This window comes from Prosopis cineraria, unplaced genomic scaffold, assembly GCF_029017545.1.
Source record: "Prosopis cineraria cultivar Desert tree isolate PC_DT_omini unplaced genomic scaffold, ASM2901754v1 PC8, whole genome shotgun sequence".
Taxonomy (NCBI): Eukaryota; Viridiplantae; Streptophyta; class Magnoliopsida; order Fabales; family Fabaceae; genus Prosopis; species Prosopis cineraria.
The window spans coordinates 21950830-21963871 of record NW_026555339.1 but is presented as its reverse complement, the minus strand read 5'-3'; the positions used below and the strand labels follow the sequence as shown (position 1 = coordinate 21963871).

Below are 13042 nucleotides of genomic sequence, written 5' to 3'. Positions count from 1 at the left end.
CCATAATCAAATAAACGAATAATAAATTCAACATAGTATATAATTTAGCCATTTAAAATGCATAAATGCATGACCTAGGCCGGTATGGCCTTTCATGACCAACAGAATGCCCCCTGGCACTCTTTAACTCGCAGGTAAACCTTATACCAACTTGTACCTCCACAGGCACAAAACATAATCTAAGGCATGATCTAATCTACTGAACCGCCTATGCCCCTTCAACGTGAATCCTGAGCAGTCAAAGCTAACTCCCTCCTAGAGCCAGCCCGACTTACTCTCCATGTGAGGGCTACCTTGGCCTAGGCACTCAACTTCACACTTCATATGTCGGATTCCTTCCCCCACTGAGAGATGTCAAACACTCAATACACTAACCACTTTAGCGCACTGAGCCCACAATACGTAAGACAACACTGAGTACTGACAGTGTGCCATAGAATATCAAAAATCCACACCTTCTCATTGGTGAACTCCCACCGAGATCATGCCTTTTACTCTTGTCTACCTTTCTTGAGTATTGACCATTCAACACTCTAAAGTAGTATAATATTTATAAATCTCATTTCTATAAAAACATTGTTATTAAACAATTAGAAAACATATTTGCACTATAATCAAATTAGTACCCCATAACCCCTTATAAAGCACATTTAATCTTTTAAAACATGTAATGCATGATAGCTAGTAATATTTATTCAAAAATAGCTAAAACAGAGTAATAAAAAATATAAATTTCCCCTGTTACCTCAACCCTTTGGTACCAAAAGGGTTCCCCTTGTACAAAATAGGGCTCAGCTTGTTCCTTAACTTCTGAACAAATTTCACCAACAATTCCTACAACATATAAGTGATCCACATCACTTATCATGTCAAATAGCATTAATGAAGACTATAACTCATACCACACAACTTGGGTTTATGAGCCATAATCCATTCCAATAGTCCATATATTAAACCAACCATTCACATAGTATCACTTAACCACCAAAATCATTTATTAGCCATCATCAGGCTAATTTCCAATTTATATAATTTTTTATCAATTAAAAACCTTCACTTAGTGTCACCAACTTTCACCATTAGCCCTTATAATGAAAACCAAACCTTAATTTAAATCTTATTGGGCTCAAATAGCAAAATTATAACTAAATCAATAAGCTTAAACCATTGAAGAGCAAAAACCCAATTTCTCAGGATTTAATTTGTGCCCAAAACACCTCTTTTCATCCAATTATCCACTCAAAACATTAGATCACTATATAGAAACTCAAAACATGCTCCTTAGGATCCAAAGAAATAAAAGCTTACAAGAATAAAGCCTTTGGGATCAAAATCTAAAAATTTTCTCTTCCAAAAATTGAAGAAAATCAAGAGAAAGGGAAGAGGATTGAAGTAGGAAGTTTACCTATCGTGTAGCCGAGCTCGCAACGGTCGCAAAGACTCCTAGATCTGAGCCTAACTCCCTCTCTTTCTCCTTTCTTCTTCCTCTCTCTCTCTCTCTCTCACGCGTTTCCTTTCCTTTCCTTGTTTTCTTTTCTGCGTTTCTGGTCTGTTTTTCCCCTTATAAAAGTTGATCTAAAAGTTTGGGAAAATTACAAGAAAGGGCCCAACATTTTTTATTATAGCACAAAAGCCCAGGTCAACTTTGGTAATTTTTCCCATAGTTAAAAATCAAATAAAACTAAACTTTTGCTTAGTAAAATTCAAACTCTGGACCTCTATCAAATTATTCTAAATTTTAATTTAATTATAGATATTTTATTTTATTTTATTTTTATAAATCCGAGTCTTAAAATTTCAGGATGTTACACAATGGTTCTAAGTAAACATCTATGTCATTTTCGGGTTACTTGGGCCCCGATATTAGTAAGGATAGCATCATATACTTTCACTTCATGCAAAGTCAGGGAGGAAGGTTATAAATGACCATCATCACAGGCCATGTACTATAGGTACTGCTCTGCATACCATGTGGGTTCATCCTATCAGTAGATAATATGAGGCGTAGGTTCCTATCTTCTTTTCTAAACTCAGGGTACTTCCGATCAAACCTTATCCATTCAGGTGAATCAGCTGGATGCCAAATCTTATCATCTTTAATCCTTCCATTTGCATGCCATATTAAATTCTTTGCCTCTTGACGTATGCTATACAAATGCCTAAATCTTAAAATAATAGGAAAATACCATATTGCCTTCTTCGCACTCTTCCCATTTTGCTTATAACGTGATGTCTCACACTTAGAACAGTGGGTTAGCTCTTCATATTCATTCCTAAACAAAATGCAATCATTAGGGCAAGCATGTATCTTCTTATAGCTTAGGCCAACTATGCGTAACACCTTCTTTGCATTATATAGCCGATTCGAAAGCTTATTATTCTTCGGTAGCATTAGTTTGATTAGAGAAAGCAAGCTTGAAAAACTTGTATCACTCCACCCACTTATTGCTTTCAAGTTGTACAATTCTAACACAGTGGACAATAAAGTGAACTCAGTACAACCCTCATACAAAGGTGTCTCCGCATTAGTTTTCAACCTTTCGAACTTCTCTGGAAAATTCTCGAGTTCCTCTTCCATCACATCAACCAATTCTTCAAGACAAAGGTGTCTCCGCATTAGTTTTCAACCTTCGAACTTTCTATATACCCTCGGCTACTGTTATTCACATCTTCAGGTGTCTCCCCATGCTTTACCTAACACTTGTAACTTTGATCAATTCCATACTTAAACAAGTGAAATTCGCATGTCTCAGGAGAAATTGACTTCACATTACCACAACTTAAACAAGGACAAATAATTCGCTCATGATTTTTTGCGTTGTTTACCACAAACTTAACAAATTCTACCACCCCATCCCAATATTCTTTAGATAGGTGATTGGCAGACATCCACTCCTTATCCATAATACCCTTATTTAAGAAAGATGGTAAAAATAGAAAAGCATTCAGTGAATCACGAGTTTAATTACTTCAACAACTTCAACTACGCTTATATTTGTTCTTTTCAAGAGAAAAATTAAAATTAAAAAAAATTAGCAGCCTAACAATTTCAAATAAGTATTCCCCAAGTATCATGCCCTTTCTTTACACTATTTTAACCTACAAAATTTTAAACTAATTCAAGAAACAAGATAGAAGTATAATTAAACTCCCTCTAGACCATAATTAATAATGGTCATATTTGCAAGACTAAAATTTTTTAAAAAATTTGGCAGCATAACGGCATAAAACTAAGCATTTCCCAGGCTTACTGCCCTTTTTTAACAAATTGAACATTAAAATAACAACAAATTCATATTAAAAATTACTCAATCAATCACATTTAACAATTGGTAGCAGACACAGAGCATTTTTGTTCAACCAAAATTCAAGCACATTGTATATGAAATCATCCCCATTGTAAATAATCATAATGTTCAAATAAAATACTCAAATTTTATAAAATTTCTTAAAAAAAAACTAACCTTTTTTTGTTTGTCGATCCACGCACGTACATGGTTGAATGGAGATGAATCACGAACCAAGCAACTGGAATGGAAGAGGAAGATGAAGTTAGGAAGAAAGAGACGAAGAGGAAGAGGAAGAAGAAGAAGGAAGAGGAAGAGGGAAGAGGAAGAGAAAGAGGAGCGAAATGTAACGTAGAGCACTTACGCGTTCGCACACCACAAGACGGAAGACAAAAATGGCAATGAAGGCTTGCGACGGCGTTCCAACGGTGAAATATGGAAGGGTTTGGCCAGAAATGTGGACTCAGTGCTTGGGGAAGGAGATTCGACAGTGGGTATCTGGTTCTGCAGAGGAGAAATGAAGTTTTAAGCATTTGAGAGTAACGGTTTCGGAAGAATGAAGAGGCGATTCAAATGAAATTATTCAACGATTATATTTAAAAACCATTGAATAAAGGTTTATTCAACGATTCCTCAAGGAAAACCGTTAAATATTATAAACATTTATTCAACGATTCTGGTTAAGGAACCGTTGAATAATAAGATAACGTCATAAGACGGTTTCAAAACATTTATTCAACAGTTTTTGATTTTAACCGTTGAATATTCTGACACTTTATTCAACGGTTTCTTTTCCTAAACCGTTGAATAATATGGTGATGTCACCAAGCATTTTTTTGACGATTTTATTCAACAGTTATTTTTTTAACCGCTGAATATTAGTTTTTCAAAATCCTGCCTTTTTTTATTCAACGTTTTTTCTTATAATCGTTAAATATGAGGTGTTATATATACGGTATTTTTTAATAGTGTGGATCCTATTCTTGTTAATAAATGTGCTGCTGACATGTTTAGTGATTTCTGGAATGCTAATGGCTAGAGTGTGAGAATGTTAGTTCTGATAAAAATGTAGATGGACAGCTCCTGTTGCAAATGAACTTAAAATTAATGTAGATGGTGCTTTTTGTTGTGATAAAAATGTTGCCTCCATTGCTTTTTTGTCAAGGATCCGAATGGTTGGCTTCTTGATGGTTCTCACTCTATTTGTGAAGCTCATTTTGCTTTGTCGGCTAAATTCCTTGGTTTGGATCAAGCTGTGGAGTTTGCTTGTTCTAATAAACTTGATTATGTCTATTTTGAAGTTGATTCAAAAACTATGATTGATAGCTTGAATACTAGTTCAACTCTAAATGATTGGAAGTGTCTTCATATTTCTGAGAACATCCTCTTTAAGAAGAATTGTTTACGGAACATCATTTTCTCTTGGGTTCCCATAGAAGCTTTATTAGAGGTTAGAAATTAATTGTTTTCAAGGCTTCCAAATTGTTCCTTACTCTGATTTAGAAGGTTTTTGAGCTCCAATTACTTCATAAATGATTATTTTAGTTTGGGATCCCAATTTTCACAAGTTGTAGATTTATTGAATTTACTTTTAACCTTTTCTACCATAGAAGGCTTTTATCACCCTATTTTATTATTTTTTTTATTATGATAGAGTTTCTTAAACTCAATTTTATCCTTTTTTACCATGATAAACTTTAAATGCGATTTGTCCTCTTAATTATATGGTAAAGTGGTTACGAAGTCAAGTGTTTTGGTAATGTTAGGAGACATTTACTGGTAGCATAGTTTCAATGGGAAATATCTCAAAATTTTCTTATTCTTTCCTCTTTTTTTCCCTCTTCTTCAGCTTCCATTTAGAAGTTTCACAGTTTTTACACACTTCAATGTTTTCATCAGGAGCATAACATGCAATTGATCCTTTGGACATGCATTAATTTTTTTATACTTCAATCATAATTTGTGTATCATTCTTCTTTGTGACATCAAAATTTTAGCATTTTCAAATGCATTTGCTAAAAATAATTCAGAAATCATGGATATTGTCTTTGTTACTGATTCCACAATGACACTTAATGTGATATAATATTACCAAATATGAAAGCTTCACGTATTAATTTTCACATATATTAAACAAAGGTTGCACTCCATCTCTTAAAAATTCATAAAAATTTCTAGTTTCTTCATCCCTTTGATCCAAAAATAGCAAATCTGCTTTTTGAAAAATTGTCATCTCTTGCTGTACTCCAAATGCATCATAAACTATATCAATGATGGGATTTTCTTGATGCTCTAATAGTAACTTCTCAATTCTTGTTTTTAAAGCTGCTAAGACATCTTTAATTTCATATCATGAGTCTCCTCATGCATTGACCAAAACGTATAACTCAGATCTATTCATCATTTCAAAAAGTTTAAGTTTAATAAGTTTTCTATCCTAATTAAAAAATATTATTTATAAATATAATTTTTTTTACCTAATTTAATATTACATCACCATAAATTTAAAATTAAATGAGATAAAATTCAAAAAATTAATATCATAAAAAAATAAATGAACATATGCATTATCTATAATTTCTCTAACCTCAATCATTAATTTTAAACATGTACGTAATCTAAAATTTTAAAATTATAATAAAATAACTAACGAACTATAATAAATATAATTAATAAAAAAACATACATATAATTTTTTTTAACTAACCTTAATTGTTTTCTTGACAAATACCACTCGTAGAATACTTCAACAGCCTACAAATATATTTAACAAAAATTATAAACCAAAAAGATTAAAAAATTGAAAATGGGATGGACGGATATGCGTGTACCTTTCAAGTAGACGATTTTTGGGCCAACCCAAAAAAAAAAAAAAATAGAATTAGTCCAAATAGGTCTGAATATTTGAATAAAAAATTATATTTTAAAATATATATTAAATATTAATTAATTCTTTATATTTTATGTTATTTTATTATTTTATACTAAGATCACAAATATTTGAGTACATTATTATTTCTAATTTTAAAATAAATTAAAAAATATTTCTATTTTTATATTGTTAACCTATAAAATATTTTAAAATAATATTTAAAATGTATTTTAATATTAGTTTTTAAATTTTAAGACCCACAAATTTTTTTAAAAAATGGTTTGATTTTTATATAATTTTTAAGTATCCCAAAAAATATTTTATATTTTTTAAAATAAAAATAATTAATTTCAAATTAAAAAATTTAATTAAATTAAATTATTTAAAAATTAATAATTTAAAAATTCAAGTTGATAGAATAAGGTTAAACCCTGAAGAGGTTCAAGTCAGCGTTGACTGTTCGGTTTTTTTAGATATTTGGACTTATTTAAATTTGTCTGATTAGCATGGCCAAATATATTAAACTTATTTAAATTATCATCTATGGTATTCTAGATAGGTAATGAAATTTTTATTACCTCACCTAAATTAGGGAGGGACAAACACATACGTTTTTAACAAACGCTGACATTGGTGGCATTTGGTAAGGCGCCACCAGTATCAACGTCCCAATAAATCTCGTCCTGGACAGCGTTTATAGAGAAATGTCTGTCAGCGTTTCCAGCAATTTCAAATGAAAATGTTACTTGGGCATCGGTTTTTGAAAAAAATTAATTTATAGATCCTTACAGAGTTGTTTAATTTTAAATAAAGCCCTTGTAATTTATTTTGTTACATTGAAGTTCTTAAAGTTTGATCTATTATATATGTTAACTTCTGTAGGTTAAAATTAATAATGAATTGTTGAATTTGATTTAATACTTTTAGCTAAAATCAGAAAAAGGAAATTTTTTAAGACACTATTTACATTTTTATTAAGTTTTCTTTTGAAAATTCTATATTTATAAGAAATATTTAAAAGACAACCTAAGTATATAAATTTTGAGTTATAAAAATTATCTAATTAATTCTAAATTTATACAATCATTTAATAAAAATATAAAAGTTCTTTTGGTAACTATATATATATAAGTTCTTACTTTTGTTTTTTAAAAAAAAAAATTAAAGATTTTAACCTTAAGGGATTAAAAATTTAATTGTTCAAAATTATAAGGGCTCAATTAAAATAAAATAAACTATGGGGATCTAATTAAAAATTGAATAAAACTGTAAAAACTTGCAGATATATTTCACTTTTTTATAATGACATCATAAATCATTTTTAAAGAAATACGTGTTTTTGTACTATTTTATTACAATATTATTTTGACAATATTGCTATCAAAGCCATACACCTTGCTTGGAACCAAATTCATATAACTTTATACAATTATATACTTGTTTAAATATCTTGTGAACTTATAATATGTGTATATTTTGAAACGTGTGTCAGTTAATATATTTTGAAGATAATTTTAGTTTAAAGCTAATAAACTCAGATCTGACTAATTAATGCAAGATTTTGGCACCAAGAATGCCCGAAATCAAAGCTTGATGATATAGGGTCGAGGACAATGACATTGAAGGCATAATTGAAGACACATGGACAGACAAAAGGTAATAAAAAAGAGACAAAAAATTGAAAATAATTATTGTAAAGAACTTAATTAAAATGTAGAGATCTTTTGGCAATAAATGTGGAGATTAATTTTCAATGCTCAAATGGCATCAACTTTTATCATTTGAATATCAAAGTTATTATCATATAAAGATTAAAAAGATCATATTTTTTTAACAATAATAAATAAAAATGAAATTAATCTGAACTACTAAATACGTAGTATGCAGTCTCAAGTCTCCAAATATGTTAGGGGTATGCTTGTCCTTGGGTCATTGATGCTGAATTAGATTTTGGGCCTAGCTCTATTTTTTATAAATAAATAAATAAAAATGAAAACAACTTGATAATTAAGAATGGAAGTGGAATTGATTTTACGATAAAAAAAGTATACAAACACGCCCGCAAATAGATATAAAAACTTCAATTACGGCAAAATTGTTTCCGTTTAATACAAGGACGATGTGATTAATTCAATTTTCACTACCAGTGTGTTAACTTTTTAATGGATAAGCTCTGAATCTGATATCTCTATGAATATGCTTTGACCTATGAGATCTTTCTTAATCTTGTTCATGAACCATTGAAATCCAATAATTCATCTTTTTTTAATATAAAACAAATTCCTTTTTAAATTTTCTAATTTTCTCATTAATTATTCCTTGAAAAATTAGTCACTCTTGTCTAAAACAATTTTTAAACTTTTTAAAATAATTTCCTGACAGGGCATCCAAATGTTAATTACCAGCACTAAATATTTGTCTGAAATAATAACACTAATAATTAACTTTTATTTGTTTACCAACTTTTCATCTTCCAAATATTATCTTCACAAGAATCGAATTCAATCCTGTGAAACAGCAAATATTTCATCACTTTCCACTTTCATTTTCCTCTCAATATCCTCTAATTAATCATTTAAATATATATTCTACTCATCTACACACACACACACACACACGTGACAAATATATTCTTCTTCTGCAAATAATTAGGAAGAAGAAGATCAAAACCGAGAAATGGGGGTGAAATTTTTCTATCTGCAGAATGTTTTGTTGGTGTTCTTCATACTGGTTTGTGTTGCAGAAAGTGATTCTAAGGTCAAGTTTTTCAATGTGAAAGACTATGGTGCAACTGCGGACGGGAAGACAGATAACAGTCAGGTAATTATATATAATGACAATACTTGATACTTCAGTATGATTCAACAGGTTTTTGCCCAGAGAAAAAGCTATGATTCACTATATGTAATTATTAGTTCATAAACTTCCATATCATATTGTCATGAGTCCGATGTTAGAGAGTGACAAATAAAGAGAGATTAATTATGAGTGTGAGGACTCTCCACCCAACATGCTAGTCGATCATTGGCAATGGCATCTCCCTTTATATTTGTGCTTGTAACATTAGTGCTTTCATTAAAAGCCTACTGCCACGGAAATTAAAGGACTACTCATCCCATATTGGAAAGCTACATATGGAGTACCCTAACCAGTAGGAGGCCAAGCGAAGTGCTATAGAATGTAGTCTCTCATTTCGGACTTCTACTTGTAACACATATATACATGACACGACATGCACACAGACAAGCACACTTTCCGTGTCAATTATCATGTTTTCGACACTCCTTCTGAACTCATTGTATATATATATATATATATATGTACTCACAGAGAGATGATTGATTACTATTGGTGTGTTGTTTGAAACAAATTAAAAGGCTTTTTTGAAAGCATGGAAGGAGGCATGTGAATGGGAAGGGAAAGCTAGGTTTTGGATCCCAGAAGGGACGTTCCAGCTTAACCCTGTCATATTTGATGGACCATGCAAGGGTTTCATGGCTTTTGTGATTAAAGGAGTTTTGATAGCTCCGGCTGGTCCATTCACCGACAAGTGGATCAATTTCCGGTATGTCAATAACCTCGCCGTCTTTGGTGGCGGCAAGTTGGTGGGACAAGGTGCGACAGCTTGGCATCACAATGACTGCAGCAACAACCCTAATTGTCGGCAGCTAGCTTCAGTATGTTCTTTTTCATTCTTTCACACAAGCACACACATATCATTAATGTGTGTGTTTGTATGGGGCTAATTTAAAAACAAATACTATTTTTCGATTTATTTATGTTTGATGCAAGGTATGAACATAAAAATAGAGATACTTGGCCAAAAAAAAAAAAATACAGATGAGAGGTATTGCACATTTACTCTTTTCTCGATTTTAATTCACTCTATTTCTTTCTCTGGTCAAGAAAATTACTTTTTCTTTCATAAAAAATTTAAAAAATAACAAAAATATAATAGACGTTAATTACAAAAAAAAAATCAAATGCCTTAATTCTAAAGATTTCAATTCACTCTCCCTCTCCTTCCTCCAGAACAAGAAAAAAATAAGAATTAAATATTCATTAAAACAATTAAAATGTAATTATTATCTTTCTCATTTTAGAAAGGGAAATAAAAATCAAGAAATGATGTTTGATGATTAAACAATTATCGCATATGTTAATCATTTTATATAACAAAATCCAATCATTTAATATATCACTGCATTGCCATTCTCTAATTTTCTTTTTCTCTTTTTTTGTTCCTTGAATATCTAGGTGATAAGAAATCTCTCAAATCAATCTAACTCATAATAATGGAATTGTAAACTATTGTTAATTCGTTCCCTATCGATGTATGTATGTAAAACATCTTCTGTTTCTCCCTCCCTGAACTTTTCACATGTGATCAGAACATTAGATTTGACTTCATCACCAACGGTCGAGTTCATCACATTCATTCCATTGATAGCAAAAGTAGTCATATTGTGATATTTGGGTGCAAGAACATGAACTTCACAAAGATAAGAATATCGGCTCCTGAAGATAGCCCTAACACTGATGGCATCAAAATCGGAAAATCCTTTGGAATAAACATCACAAGAACTGCCATTAGCACGGGAGACGATTGCATTGCCATGATTTCAGGCACCCGAACCGTACGGATCTCGGAAGTGATGTGCGGTCCCGGACATGGAATCAGTGTTGGAAGCCTTGGCAGGGGAGATGGAGAAGAAGATGTTGAAGACATTGTTGTGAAGAATTGCACATTTGATGGAACAAGTCAAGGTGTGAGAATTAAGACATGGGCTAATCCTTTAAGCAAACCCTTGAAGGCTTATAATTTTTTGTATGAAGATATTGTGATGAATAATGTGAGGAACCCAATCATCATTGATCAACAATATTGCCCATTTCCTCGTTGCTACACACAGGTTTGTGCTTCTAATTCTCCTAGCTTTATGTGTTTCATTTTATATAGTAGTTTTTTAGGTTGGAATTTAGATTCCATTAATGTGTTGGCATAATGATTATCATTTTGGGTAAAATTATTTGTATGAAAGAATAAATATATAGACCATTTAGATTCATCCAGGAGGTTAGGATTAACAAAACAATACTACCCGTCTGCCGTGATATATCTCCACATATCTTGTTGCAACAATAGTTCTAAATTGTCTTAATTAAATTAAGTCTAAGGTGTAAAAATACTCAGAAATTTTTTTTCCAGGAGCTTTTGATATCCTTAAATTAATAAAATTTTTCTTCATAAAACTTCTGATATTTTTAAATAAATAATGGTATACAAGTACTCCCTATATTTAAAAATGTAAGGTATTTTTAATTGAATCTCACTTCTTAATAAAGTAGTTATCTACTTTCAAACTAACCAAAGCTTTTCATATTCACCCTTATTAAACACTCTACAATAAATATAAAGTCATTATCAATAGAGGCACTTTTGAAAAAAAGGCAATAATTGCACCTCTAAAGACTAAAAATGCCTTACATTTTTAACATCTAATTCCTAAAAAATGCCTTACATTTTTGAATGAAGGGAGTATATATTAACTTAATTTATAAAAGTTCAACCTTCCTCTATCTATTAAAATAGCCTGACGTTGATTATTAAATTTTATTCTCAGAACTTAATAAATTGGGAAATGTTGGCCTCTTTTATAAATGGATACCTATGTACCATTGTTAATTTAAGGAAACTAATAACTCTTGGAGAAAAAGTTTCCAGATATTTTTGCACATTAACCCTTAAGCTAAGATGTTTTTAATTAAATATATATTTTTATTTGATACATAATAAATGGATAATGATATTTTAATTCTATTTTTTTTTCCAAAGCAATAGAGAAAACAACCGGAGATATCAAAAGTCTAGGTTGTCAATATTCGTAATGACACACAGACATACATACTTGGAAAGACAATTGCATTATCAAAGGAGTTTCAATGATGGTAATAGTTTGAGGTCATCTTTGTTGATTTTTTTTTCTTATTTTCATTTAGAAAAAAAGCTTTAAAATAAAAAGTGTTGGAAAAATGGAGTTATTAATTGAAAAAAAAAAAAAACTATTATGTTAAGAGTCGCACATCAAGAAAGCTTCATGAGTAAAGTAAGGTTTATAATAAGTTTAATGAGCTTTGGTATTTAATAAGTTAGTCTTTTGATATGAGCTTTCATTTTGAACTTATGCTTCTAAGAGACTCAATCACTCAATTGGCATGTATTTAATATATTTTTAAATTTATATGACTTTTGTTGATGATTGTTATATTTGAAGGTGAGCTCACAAGTGGAGATAAGTAAAGTAAGGTACAAGAATATTCAAGGAAGTAGCAGCAGTGAAGAGGCAATAACATTAAATTGCAGCAAAGATAAGCCATGCCAAGATATAACATTGGAGGACATTAATCTTTGGCCTCATCCTTCTTCTAATCTTAATAAGCTGACCAGCTCTTGTTCAAATGTCAATGGTGCTTCTTATGGCAAACAAAACCCCCCTGGTTGCTTCTAATTAATTACTATTATTGTTACCCTAACTTCCTGCAATTCTTGGAATTTCATGTAGGGGATGTTGTAAGTCACATATTTATTTATGTGATGAATTTATGTTATTAAGCTAAAACAATTAAATTAAATGCGTTGATGTTTGAGGATCTAAACGTTATTGATAAAAGATTCTCTAAATCGTAAAAAAAAAAAATCTTGTAAAAAATCTTAAAAATTGTGTACTCATTACGTGTGCCTATAATTAAGCATTTTTTAAAAAAAAGGCTAAAAGATATTTTTGCTCGTAAGCTATTTCATAAGGAGTGCTAATTATCGAAAACTATTCATTAATGGAGCTGATATTGTTCATCAACTATCAAAATCACTGTACTGTTATTT

At 30.6% G+C, this 13042-nt stretch overlaps 1 protein-coding gene across 1 annotated transcript; it reads left to right on the top strand.

Annotated features, from left to right (window-relative positions):
• The first annotated feature begins 3682 nt into the window (after positions 1-3682).
• LOC129317460 (exopolygalacturonase-like) lies at positions 3683-12668 on the top strand. Its single transcript, XM_054961785.1, has 6 exons — positions 3683-3781; positions 4453-4737; positions 8863-8979; positions 9537-9836; positions 10551-11072; positions 12435-12668. The coding sequence occupies exons 1-6, from the start codon at positions 3683-3685 to the stop codon at positions 12666-12668; spliced, it is 1557 nt and encodes a 518-aa protein (XP_054817760.1).
• Positions 12669-13042: the final 374 nt, after the last annotated feature.

What these genes read in the sequence shown, in the direction of transcription:
- LOC129317460 (XM_054961785.1), top strand. Translation starts at nt 3,683, where the DNA reads ATGGCAATGAAGGCTTGCGACGGCGTTCCAACGGTGAAATATGGAAGG. An exon ending in GGAAGGAGATTCGACAGTGG is followed by an intron (nt 3,782 to 4,452) that starts GTATCTGGTTCT and finishes TTTTTTGTCAAG; the next exon opens with GATCCGAATGGTTGGCTTCT. An exon ending in GGAAGACAGATAACAGTCAG is followed by an intron (nt 8,980 to 9,536) that starts GTAATTATATAT and finishes ACAAATTAAAAG; the next exon opens with GCTTTTTTGAAAGCATGGAA.